The sequence below is a fragment of the Chiloscyllium plagiosum genome, unplaced genomic scaffold, assembly GCF_037043375.1.
Source record: "Chiloscyllium plagiosum isolate Xiang-an unplaced genomic scaffold, Cpla_swu_hap1 HiC_scaffold_2, whole genome shotgun sequence".
In the NCBI taxonomy this organism is placed as follows: Eukaryota; Metazoa; Chordata; class Chondrichthyes; order Orectolobiformes; family Hemiscylliidae; genus Chiloscyllium; species Chiloscyllium plagiosum.
Genome location: NW_028270140.1, coordinates 80,399,997 through 80,412,340, shown reverse-complemented (window position 1 = coordinate 80,412,340; position 12,344 = coordinate 80,399,997). Strand labels below are relative to the sequence as shown.

Below are 12,344 nucleotides of genomic sequence, written 5' to 3'. Positions count from 1 at the left end.
AGAGCTTGTAAGTTAGTCTCTTGTAACTGAAATTACCCAAGTACTGAATGAGAGATTCAAACTTCACAATGACAGAGAGATAAGTGACTTTGTAACCATGGTTGCTAGAAGTGGACAGAAATATCAATAAATTGAAATGGGCAGAGATGTGGCAAATGGATTTCAAAATAAGTAAATGTGGGATTTTCCACACCCACTGGAAAGGATTGAACAGAGAATGAAAAGCTAAAAACAGTTGAGGTTCAAAGAAACTTTGGGGTCCATGTACATAGTTAATTAAAATGTCAGAACATTTACAGAATGTAATCATACAGGTTAATGAATGATGATCGATATATCTAGAGAGAGACCAAAAAAAAATGGGGTGTTGGTTATGCCACAGCTTTGCAGTGTTGCCTTAGACCAAACCTGAAACGCTGTGACCAGTCTTGTGTCTCTCCTCAGGGGAGGATTTAATGTAGTTTGTAGAAAGACCCAGTCAGGCACTTAACAGAGGCCTTTCATGGCGATCAAAGATCAAGAATCAGAAGTCCTGCCCACTGAGATAATCTTCAGTGACCAGCAGCACACTGTGGGGAACTGGCAGTAATGCACTCACCCACAGTCAGCGAGGAACCAAAACTACAGGGGAGTGACGACAGGAAGGGCATCACAGCATGGCGACTGTGGGGGATAGGGTTTTGCTGCAAAGGTGGAGGGCTGGTTCTCAGCAATGTCTCTCTTCCCAATACTAGGTCCTTTGTTCAGGCCTTTGAGTGTCTTTGAAGGATGAACCTGCTCCTGAATCTTGCACAGGCATCTCCTATGATGAGACCCCTCCTGCTACTAGGTGACTACCAGTTGTAGTGAGGTGAGGCCTGTAAGTGAGCACTATGAGAAGGTTAATTCATGATTTCACCAAGTGTCCAAGGTATTAAGGAGGGAAAAGGATGGGATAGATTGAAAGTATTTCCATTGGTTAGGAAGGTCTAGGATTGGTGGGTATCATGTAAAAGTTAACGAGGTAAAAACAATGACTGCAGATGCTGGAAACCAGATTCTGGATTAGTGGTGCTGGAAGAGCACAGCAGTTTAGGCAGCTTCGATTTCGAAGCTCCTTGGATGCTGCCTGAACTGCTGTGCTCTTCCAGCACCACTAATCCAGAATCATGTAAAAGTTAGCCATATCTTTCAGGAGTGAACATATGACCGCAAGCTATAGGAGCAGGAGGAGGCCATTCAACCCCTGAAGCCTATCCCACATTCTATAAAATCATGGCTGGTATTCCCCGGGCTTCAACTCCTCAATATTTCAAAAATCTACCTACTTTCTTTTCAAATATTTTCAGTGATCTAGCTTCAACACTGTCTATGGTAGAGAATTCTAGACATTCTCTACTTCTTGGCAAGGAAATTCCTTTGCATTAAAGGTAGCTAACGTTTCTACACAGATTTTCTTCTGAAAATGCTAATTACTAACTGATAGGTTTCTGTTATATTTAGTGATACGGATAAATGGGTATTTGGATTGAGGTTAGCCGTAAGATATGCAGCCTGTTTTCCTCCACTGTATCCTAGAATCAGAATGCTGATTTGAGAATGGCACAATGGCTCAGTGGTTAGTACTACTACGTCATAGCACCAGGGAACAAGGTTCAATTCCACCCTTGGGTGACTGTCTGTATGGAGTTTGCACATTTTCCCTATGTTTGTGTGGTGGATTGTCCATGCTAAATTGTCCATAGTGTACAGGGATATATAGGTGAGGTGGATTAGTCATAGGAAATGCAGAATTACAGGGATGGAGTGGGTCTGGGTGGAATGCTCTTCATTCTTGATGGGCTGTATGGCCTGCTTCCACACTGTAGGAATTCTACTCTATGAAATCTTTGATAGTTCACTTATTTGAATTATTAGTGTCAAATAAATTTGTTCTATGTTTACAGCATTCCAGTTACACACTACGATTCAGTTTCTAGTGAAAATCAACCTAGCTTAAATTGATTACTGATAGTGATTGAATCACCTTTTAGGTGTAAAAGGACATGTCCAAATCTTTCAGTTGCACTTTTATGTAATGTGTTTCAAGATATCTGCAGAAAGTTTATAGGTTGTTCATATAAAATTGTGCCCAAAGGACCTTTAAGTATTGATTGAGCAGATGAGCTAGTTATCATGACTGTAATTGGATTCTCCTTGATTCTAATCTGCATAGAAGAAAGAAACATAATTGGAAAAATATTTCTTCGGTTCCATACTTCATGGAAAGCTTTAAGAAATCAGTTTTAAGTCCATTCCAGGTAATTCCTATGAGGTGAGCAGAATCCTTTATGCACAATGGATGAAGCTTGATTGCTATATATTTAGCAATAAATGTGAACATGGCATATTAGCAAGACAGTTATATTTCTATATTCAGTTTAATATAGAAATGTGTATGAGTGTGTGCGCGAGAGTGTAAGGTAATTGGAGAGTTTTATTGCACGGATTTAATGAGGTGATGGAATGTGAAATCTCGGTGACATGTTCTCTGATTATACACAGGAGCCAGATAGCCGACCATGGCCCCATTATGTTTACCAGCCAAAGTACATGGAACAGCAAAAAATGGACGATTTTGAGCGAGAGAAAAAGCAGAAAGAAGACAGTCCAATTAAGGCATCCAGCAAAGAGGGAAATGTATCTAATATTCCTATGGGAGTAACTAACATAAAAGAGGAGCCAAAAGATGCCAAACGGGCTGAATCGCAGTCTCTCTCACTGGAGGAACATAAAAATAAAACTGATGATCGTAAGACTCCTGTCATTGCAAAGGAGTCTCGAGGAGCTCGTGTTGCTGTCTCATCACCAATGAATCAGCATCAATCTTACATTCAATACCTGCACGCTTATAATCCTTATTCACAAATGTATGATCCAGCCTACAGAGCAGTGTCTCCAGTGCTAATGCATAGCTACCCAGGTAGGTCATTCCAGTGTGTGCTTGCGGGTGCATGTGTCTCTCTGTCTGTCAGTGTGTCATTTATATGTCTGCATACATGTGTGAAGAATCAAAAGGTTATGGAAAGTTTTGGTTCATAATAGTTGAGGTCATAAGAGAATTTGAAAGTGAAAAAAAAATATTAGAGATAAAGAATAGAAAGAAAATCTCAGTAATTGCCGGGTGTAACTACGAATAACAAACCAAGAGGATCCTGTGTTGGCTCCCATTCAGTACAATCATACTGTACATGTGAACACATTAATTAGGACCAGAAATAAGCCATTTAGCCCCTCTAGCCTGCACTGCTCTTCAGTAAGTTTATGGCTGATCTGACTGTGACCACAACTCCTCTTTTTTCCTATGTTTGACAGCCTTTGACTCCCAGTACAGAGCTGGGCAGATCTCAGCCAGGTAAACATAAGGGCTTTACAACAAGCCTTACTTTTCCTGGGCTTCCAAGAGGTAAATATAGTGATGACTAATGCTGTTGGATTCTGATTCCCAAAGTCTGGAGATTTGCACTGTGCTTCAGTGCATGCACTTTGAACAACCAGCTGATGTTTGCTGTCCAGGCTCTTTCGGTGACCATTTGTCTCAGACGTTGCTGGGCTGACAGAACCTAGCATTATACAGCCCAAATTAAGCCAGTGATTTCGGCATGTATTGAGTGAAAAAGTAATTGAATAGAAATGTGAGAGTGAGGCATGCAAAGGGAAACCATATTTAGTCAATTTATTGGACTTAATTGAATGAGTAATGTGCACTGTGGATAGGAGGCAACCTGTAGATGTATTGTGCTTAGATTTTCAGAATACATTTGATAAGATGTCACGTCAAAGATTATTGCAGAAAATAAAAGCTCATGATGTAGGGGGTAACATATTAAGACGGAAAGAAGTACAGCTGTCTGGCAGGAAGCTGAATATGTGTAAGTGGGTCTTTCTCTAAATGTGATGAGTGGAGACCTGCAGGGCTTTGAGATGGGATTTCAACTTTTTACAACTTGAGTCAATGACTTAGATGAGGGGAACTAAGACATGGTAGCTAAATTTCAGATAACACCAAGATAGGTAGGAAGACAAGTATGCTGTGAAGAAGAAATAATGAGGACACAGATACAGATAGACTGAGTGACAGGGAAAGTAGGTGGGAAGGCATGGGTGACACAAAGTCTGTAGATGGATGTAGGCCAATTAATGAGTGGGCAAAAACTACACCTGTGGAATATAATATGGGAAAATGTGAGTTCATGCACTTGGCAGGACGAATAAAGGAGCTGAATCACAGGATCCCTAAAGTGCAGCTAGAGGCCTTTTGGCCCACTGAGACTGCACCGACCCTCCAAGGAGAATCTTGCTCTATCTCCATAACCCCATGTCTACACCTAACCTGCAAACTAATGAGAAATCTAGGTATTATTTAAATGGACAAAGATGCAGACAGCTACAGCATAAAGCGATAACTCCTTGTGTATAAATCACAAAAAGCCACTGTACAAGTTCATCAGGTAGTAGGGAAGCCAGGTGAAATGTTGACATTTATCTCTTAGAGTATGGAGTATAAAGATTAGGAAATCTTGCTAAAACTATGCAGACCATAGCGTCACATACTTTGAACATTTTGAGCCTCTTATTCAGGATAGATATACTGATATTGGAGGCAGTTCAAAAAAGACTCACTAGGCTGATGCCGGTTATGGAGAGGCTGTATAATGAGTAGAGATTGAGTTGATTGCGCTTGTCTGTATTCAGTGGAGTTTAGGAAACTGAGAGGCAACCTTACTAAAACATAGAAGATTCTCCAAGAACTTGACAGGGTGGATGTGGAAACATTGTTTCCCCTTGTGAAGCCAGAGGGCATTACTTCTCGAGTAAGGGAGCCACCATTTTAAGACAGAGATGAGATGGAATATCCTCTCTCGGAGTGCAGTGAATTTGTGGAGTTCTTTTATCACAGAGGCTGGGACATTAATTATGTTCAAAGCTGAGATTGACAGATTTTTAACCAGTGAGAAAATCAATGGGTCGGGGGGGGGGGGGAGCAAAGGAAGGAAAGTGGTGTTGAGGATTGCCAGATTAATCATGAGCACACTGCCCCGGGGGGGGACTGATTCAGTGGACTAAATGACTTACTTCTGAGTTTAAATTGGTGGTTGTATGGCAAAAGTCTGACAGATGGAGTATAATGTGGGTAAGTGTGAAGATGTTCACTTTGGCAGGAAGAATGAGAAATCAGAATATTTCTTACATGGAGAATGACTGCAGAATTCCAAGATGCAGAGAGGTTTAGGTGTTCAAATGCATGAGTCAGCTGACTCCAGTGATATCTGGAATGAGTGGGTTGTCTTCTGAGGATATGTTGGACAGGTTAGGCTTGTTTTCAGTGGAGTTGAGAAGACTGGGAGGGGGTGACTTGATTGAAGTTTTTAAGATCTTGAATGGTCTTAACCCAGTGGTTGTGGAAAGGGTGAGTCAGAAGGGGTCACTGATGTAAAATTAGGGGTTTCCTCTTCTGGAATATAATGAGGCAAAACATATTCTCAGAGCTATGTGGCTCTGGAATTCTCCCTCAGAAGGCAATGGAGATATGGGTCATTGGGTATTTATTTCAGGTAAAGGTGGATAGATTCTTGTCAGACAAGGGAATAAAAAGGTTATGACGAGTCAATAGGAATGTGAAATTGAAGCAAAAAAATCAACCATGAAGTAAAGGCAAAATACCACAGATGCTGAAAATCTGAAAATACAAGCTCGAGAAACTCAGCAGGTCAAGCAGCATCTGTGGAGAGAGAAGCAGACCTAATCCACTGGACTCATTTCCATCTCCACTGATGCTGCCAGACCTTGCTGGAACAGCAATTATCTCAGTAACATGGTGGAGCTGACTCAGGGGCCAAATGGTTGACTTCTGCCTCTGTTTTGAATGCTCGCAAACCCGATCTGTGACAAAAAATCTTGATGTCGGTGGCATTCAAACAGGGCGTTCTTTGAAACTCTGGGAGGACTTCACCTATTTGTGTGTATCAAACAGGGGCATACCTCTCTCCTGGGTTTCACTACCCTGTCTATGGGAAGATGTCCAGCCGTGAGGAAACAGAGAAATCAAGCACAAGTCCCAACGTGAACACTAAACCAGCGGCTGAATCCAAGGCACTCGACCTGCTTCAGCAGCATGCCAACCAGTATCGCAGCAAATCTCCTGGGGTGAGTAGGGTGACCGAACGTCAGCCAAAATTGTTCGAGCATGACAATCTGCACAGGGAAAACCACCATAAAAACTGCTGTGGTGCAATAAACTCAGATATAAAACTCATAATTTATGACTTTCTTTGACAACATGTCCTGCTTGATGTACCACATTTGTAAAAACATGCAGATAAAGGGATCCATAGAGGACACGTGAAATAAAGTCTCAAATAGTCACAATCAATTCTCAACATATGGTTGATCTTCATGTCTTTAACTTGTTTTAGGAATATTTTCCAAAGCCACAATCTTTACATGTTGATTGGGTATATTTTCAAGCAATATAGAAATGTCCATATTTGGCATACAACTGAGCTCCAGGTTGATTGATTGGTTTTCCTGGAGTAATTTCTGATTCAGGTTTTAGCATTGTTAAAAGACTGAAATATCAGGATCTCTTTCCTTCATCAATCTTTACTCAGTAAATCACAACCACATTTTTATAGATCGATGCCTCCCTTTATCTTTTCATGACTTTGGTAACAGAGAAAAAATGGCTTTCTGGTTCCTTTCAAGTTTGTTCCTGCTTTATTAGCATGCATGTAGAATGTTAAGTTGAGCGACTTAATTAATATGTACGAGTTAAATATTTGGTGCGATGAGTCGGAGATGGTAATTTATATTGTAATTAGCCTGACTCTGCAAAACTGTTTTTTTTGTGAAACGTTGCAATTTTTTTCTTCTGTAGCCTGCTGAAAAGGCTGCACCTGAACGCGAAAGAGAAGCTGAGCGAGAGAGAGAGCGTCATTCACCTTTTGCACAGCGACATGTACACACCCATCACCACACGCATGTTGGAATGGGCTATCCTCTAATACCAGGCCAATATGACCCATATCAAGGTACTAACCTGACTGAGCCATTGGGTTTTTCATTTTGTTAAAGCTGACTATTACATTGTAATGCTTGAACTATTGTTTTATAAATGTGTTTTTTAGTTTCCCCTATTGGTTTATCTGTTACATTGATGATAAAAAATCATTAACATCTATTTTTCCAACAAATAGCTTTGCAGACAGATGCGCATTTTGGTCCTTAAATGCTCCAAGTTTCTGATCTCAGTTGTCCTTTTAGTCTGAGGCATGAAGGAGGTGGGTGGGTGGGGCATTGCATCACAGAGTTCTTAGCAAACATCCAAATTACATTTTATTTTTTTTTTAAACTGTGGGATATTCAATAGTTTAAACTTCAGGTGAGCCAAACTGTGAGTTAAAAGAAACTTGCTCCACATTAAATTTGGCTGTGACTTCAAAATAATTCAAAAGGTGTAATTGTCGCTGGCTATTTAGAATGTTTCTGCACCTCGTAGCTGAGCCACATGGATGTGGGCCCAGATTGGATTCCTAATCTGTGCTGAGTTAGCAGTACGTAGCTAATGTAACAGTTAGCATGCCACAATTAGACTTAAAGTCCCCTGGTTTATACAGAGAGAACTCAACCCTGTCTTCTATAATGCAACCGATGCTTGATTAAAACATGCTGAAGAGCAAACTTGAATGTGACCTGGACATCTCCTGCAGCTAAATGAGTTGCTGACTTTCACTGCCTAAGCTAATAATAGTGGCACGGTACAAGGGAACAAGCCAGTGGCAATGATAAAGTAAGTCACCCTGTTCAGGAGACAAGGGATAGGGGAGAAACTGATGTGATAACACATGAAAAATGAGCAACAACATAACTTGGTATTGGTGTAATATAAACACTGGAGCAGTGACACTATAATCTGAAGCATGCCAGCTGAAGGTATATTTTCCCAATGCATGCAGCTGATCTGAAGCCTCATTTGCCACGAACTCATGGCATGAAATTTTGTGTGCTCACGGTATTTTTATGCTGGAAAAGTGAAAATGTATCTCTCAGAGAACGCAAGCTCAGAGCTGCCCTGCTTCCTAACATTCAGACAGTGTAACTAAAGGTAGTAGTTTAATCTAGCAAATCCGCAGTCAGACTCAATATTTTATGCTGTCAGTGTTACAGTTCTTGTCAGTTCCAGCTGCAGTATTTAGTATGTGTTTGCTACATGTTCCACTAACTCTAAATGTTGGCTCTGCTTGCATTAATTCCTTTAGGGCTGGCATCCGCTGCCATCGTTGCCGGTCAGCAGGTGGCTGCGCAGGCTTCTGCATCCGCCATTTTCCCTGCTCAGAGAAGGTGAGGTGTATATATTTTTTTAAAAACGTATTTTTCTGTGAAATGCTGGCTTTTGAAGTGTGTTGATGCAGTAGATATTGGTGTCAGTGTCCATGTTCTCCCATCACCTTCCCGACAGCTGTTAGCTGAAGTTTGTGGGCACATGGCCCTGTACTTGAAACACATGTTTGCACGTTCAAATATCCAGTTAGGGTCCAGCGACTATTTCAGGCCTCCTTAAGGATATCATATTTACTTGTGACCTGACCAACATTCCTCAAAAGGACTGAGGGACAGCCAACAACAAAACAACCCTGAGGGAAAAAAATTGCTGACCTGACTCTAAATTTTCTACATTTCCACGCATTTGTTCCTGAGAAGTGGAGCTGTTCCAAAAATGTCACTAGCTCCTGGATAATTCTTTCTTTCTCAATATAATACCTTTATCTCCTCCTCATTCCTGTTATGTAGCACTACCAACCCCTGCATCTACAATTTACACGAGACTGAGCATTTTAACACAAATTTAAAGATCCAAAGACCAATGTGCCTTAAGCATGCATTTTTCAATGCAGTTCCTTTTGCTAGTTAGTTATATGTTGGTGGGCTGGTTCTATCTAATTTCATGACAGCCACATTAGAGGTCAATGGAAGGCTGAAAATTTAATGGAGTATTATTTCAGCATTGCTCAAATGCACATGTTACTTGGCACTCAGCTACTTGGAATAAAATAATTCACGGTCAAGTATGGAAAAGGAAATGGAAGATATAGACTGTAGGAAAATAGATGGTAAAGTCTTGCAAAATATCCAGATTACAGAGGAGAAAGTGCTGGATGTCTTGAAACAGGTAAAGGTGGATAAATCCCCAGGACCTGATCAGGTGTACCCTCGAACTCTGTGGGAAGCTCGAGAAGTGATTGCTGGGCCTCTTGCTGAGATTTGTATCATCGATAGTCACAGGTGAGGTGCCGGAAGACTGGAGGTTGGCAAACGTGGTGCCACTGTTTAAGAAGGGTGGTAAGGACAAGCCAGGGAACTATAGACCGGTGAGCCTGACCTCGGTGGTGGGCAAGTTGTTGGAGGGAATCCTGAGGGACAGGATGTAAATGTATTTGGAAAGGCAAGGACTGATTAGGGATAGTCAACATGGCTTTGTGCATGGGAAATCAAAGAGGGTTACGTCAGATTACAAAAGGATCTTGACCAGATGGGCCAATGGGCTGAGAAATGGCAGATGGAGTTTAATTCAGATAAATGGGAGGGGCTGCATTTTGGGAAAGCAAATCTTGGTAGGACTTATACACTTAATGGTAAGGTCCAAGAGACTGTTGCTGAACAAAGGGACCTTGGAGTGCAGGTTCATAGCTCATTGAAAGTGGAGTCGCAGGTTGATAGGATAGTAAAGATAGGGGCTGTTTTCCCTGGAGCGTTGGAGGCTGAGGGGTGACCTTATGGAGGTTTACAAAATTATGAGAGGCATGAATAGGGTAAATAGACAAAGTCTTTTCCCTGGGGTGGGGGAGTCCAGAACTAGAGGGCATAGGTTTAGGGTGAGAGGAGAAAAATATAAAAGAGAATTATGGGGCAACATTTTCACGCAGAGGGTGGTACGGGTATGGAATGAGCTGCCAGAGGAAGTGGTGGAGGCTGGTACAATTGCAACATTTAAGAGGCATTTTGATGGGTATATGAATAGGGAGGGTTTGGAGGGATATGGGCCGGGTGCTGGCAGGTGGGACAAGATTGAGTTGGGATAGTTGGTCAGCATGGACGGGTTGGATCGAAGGGTCTATTTCCATGCTGTACATCTCTATGACTCTAGGCCATGGGGTAGTGAGCGTGCTCCACTTGGACCTAATATCCATTACTTATGAAAGGAGTGATGCCACCCAAATCCTGTTTCATACACAGTGACCAATCCTGTGGATTGATGCACATTGATTGAGGTTGAATTGCTCTTGGATGGCATGGTTGCTCAGCGGTTAGCATTTTATCTTCTCCTGCTGAACACTCTCTGCTCATTCCTGAAGAAGGGCCTGTGCCCGAAACGTCGAATCTCCTGTTCCCTGGATGCTGCCTGACCTGCTGTGCTGTTCCAGCAATAAAGTTTCAACTTTGATCTCCAGCATCTGCAGACCTCACTTTCTCCTCAGCGGTTAGCATTACCACTTCACAGTGCCAGGGACCCGAGTTCGACTCCAGCCTCAGGCAACTGTGCAGAGTTTGCATGTTCTCCCTGTGTCTGCGTTGGTTTCCGCTGGGTGCTCTGGTTTCCTCCCACAATCCAAAGATGTGCAGGTTAGGTGAATTGACCATGCTAAATTGACCATAGTGTTCAGGTATGTGTAGGTTAGGTGCATTAGTCATGGGTAAATGTGGAATAATGGGTTTGGATAGGATACTCTTTGGAGGGTCGACGTGGACTTGTTGGGCCCAGGGGCTTGTTTTCACACTGTAGGGATTCTAAGATTTCTGATTTTTTCCACTATCCTTTTCAAGTGGCCATTATTCACTTGAGAACATGGTTTGGGCAACTAGACCAAAGCTGTACCTCACCCCAGCGACATGCAATGTCCACAAGTCATTTTGGCAAAGTTCACTCAGGACCAGCAATCCTGGTTGACCCTTCCCTTCTTAACCCAGAGTAGTGAGGCTGAATGTAGCATCTCTGTGGCTACTTTGGTCAAGAACGGCTAATGGCTGGAAATCAAATTGCATATCAGACCTGGGATTCTCGTACTTTGTGTAGATGCATTACTTAGCAAATTAACAGGCTGACCTATTCCTAGAATCCTTTCTGACATTTTGTCTTGCTTTTTCTTCTGCAGGGAATGATGACCTCATGAGTGTATATTGAATCATAATCATGTGACTGGATCACATGAAGAAAAGGTTTATACAGACATCAGTTCCATGGTGTTGATTTGAAATGCCTTGATGTCAGGCGAAACCAGTCATTTCATATTTGTAAATTGCAAATTTTATAACTGAGTTACAAATGTTGCTGTAATTAAACTTTTGTTTAAATATATTCCTTTTGGTTTTTTTTGTATTGGTAACCAGGCTCACAAATGCAGGGTCGATTATTGGTGGCAGTTGTCACAGTACTTTGCCGTTTCCTGAAAATGTTAGCAACAAAAAGATGACAATTGCTTGGTTTTGTAGAGCATACTGTTCTGGGTAGGTGTTCCTTTGAACTGGTTGTGGCATTTAGACCCTCAGAGAGGCTAATTGTGACAGTAACACTTTGGTACAGTGTTTACGTGTACTTGGTGACCCCTTGAAAACACTTAGACACTATTTAAATGCGTCTGTGTGCTAACTGTATTCACATGTCCACTGCATTGTTGTTTATTGTGAAGATTATACATACAGAGGGCTCTAAGGGTTATAAGAATGCCCATTGTGATTGTGTGTGCGTGTGTGTGTGAGTGTATATAATGTACAGGTTTGAAATGGAAAATAATGAGCATCTGTGAATATAAAATGTCTTTATGATATTGAATGGCTGATTACCCCATAGCCTACATAATCTCTTCCACCCACCCATACAAGAAGACATCTGTGATTGTTTATTACTTGAACTAGTTCAGCAGTTTTAAATGTTTACAATTATCCAGATTTAGGAAGAACTTGCGCAGTTGCCTGGTTACTTGTTTTATGCTGTAATCTAGTTTATTTTATGTAAAGTGTATATTGAATGCTTTCATTTTTTATACTTGCCTTAAATAATTCGGCAATCAGAATAAAAAAAAATGTTTTTGTATATGTGTTGTTGAGTCTTTATTTTCCTCTGCTGTATCGTTGCAGCTGCTGTTCTCTTCTCGATAGGAGCTGCTCTTGTTGTTGGCTTTTGCTATCACCCTTACACAGTAGCAAAATGATGCCTGCTTCTTCTCTCTCCACCTGCAGCTGTACTCACCCAGTGGTAGGTGCTCAGTTTCAAGTGCACAGTTTGCAGCATTCATTCAGCACTGTTTTCAGGCAACTGGCCGTAGACTTCC

The 12,344-nt window shown here is 41.6% G+C and overlaps 1 protein-coding gene across 7 annotated transcripts in view; it reads left to right on the top strand.

Annotated features, from left to right (window-relative positions):
* The window catches only part of znf608 (zinc finger protein 608), a 90,467-nt gene extending 78,361 nt beyond the window's left edge, over positions 1-12,106 (top strand). For 6 of the 7 annotated variants that reach the window (XM_043711892.2, XM_043711865.2, XM_043711857.2 and 3 more), the window contains exons 6-10: positions 2,524-2,941; positions 5,993-6,165; positions 6,896-7,049; positions 8,277-8,358; positions 11,169-12,106. In XM_043711892.2, coding sequence (XP_043567827.2) covers positions 2,524-2,941; positions 5,993-6,165; positions 6,896-7,049; positions 8,277-8,358; positions 11,169-11,175 — 834 coding nt within the window. In that variant the 3' untranslated portion in view covers positions 11,176-12,106. Of the gene's footprint in view, positions 1-2,523; positions 2,942-5,992; positions 6,166-6,895; positions 7,050-8,276; positions 8,363-11,168 lie in introns of those variants that run through there. The other variant, XM_043711900.2, reaches the window with a different exon arrangement.
* Positions 12,107-12,344: the final 238 nt, after the last annotated feature.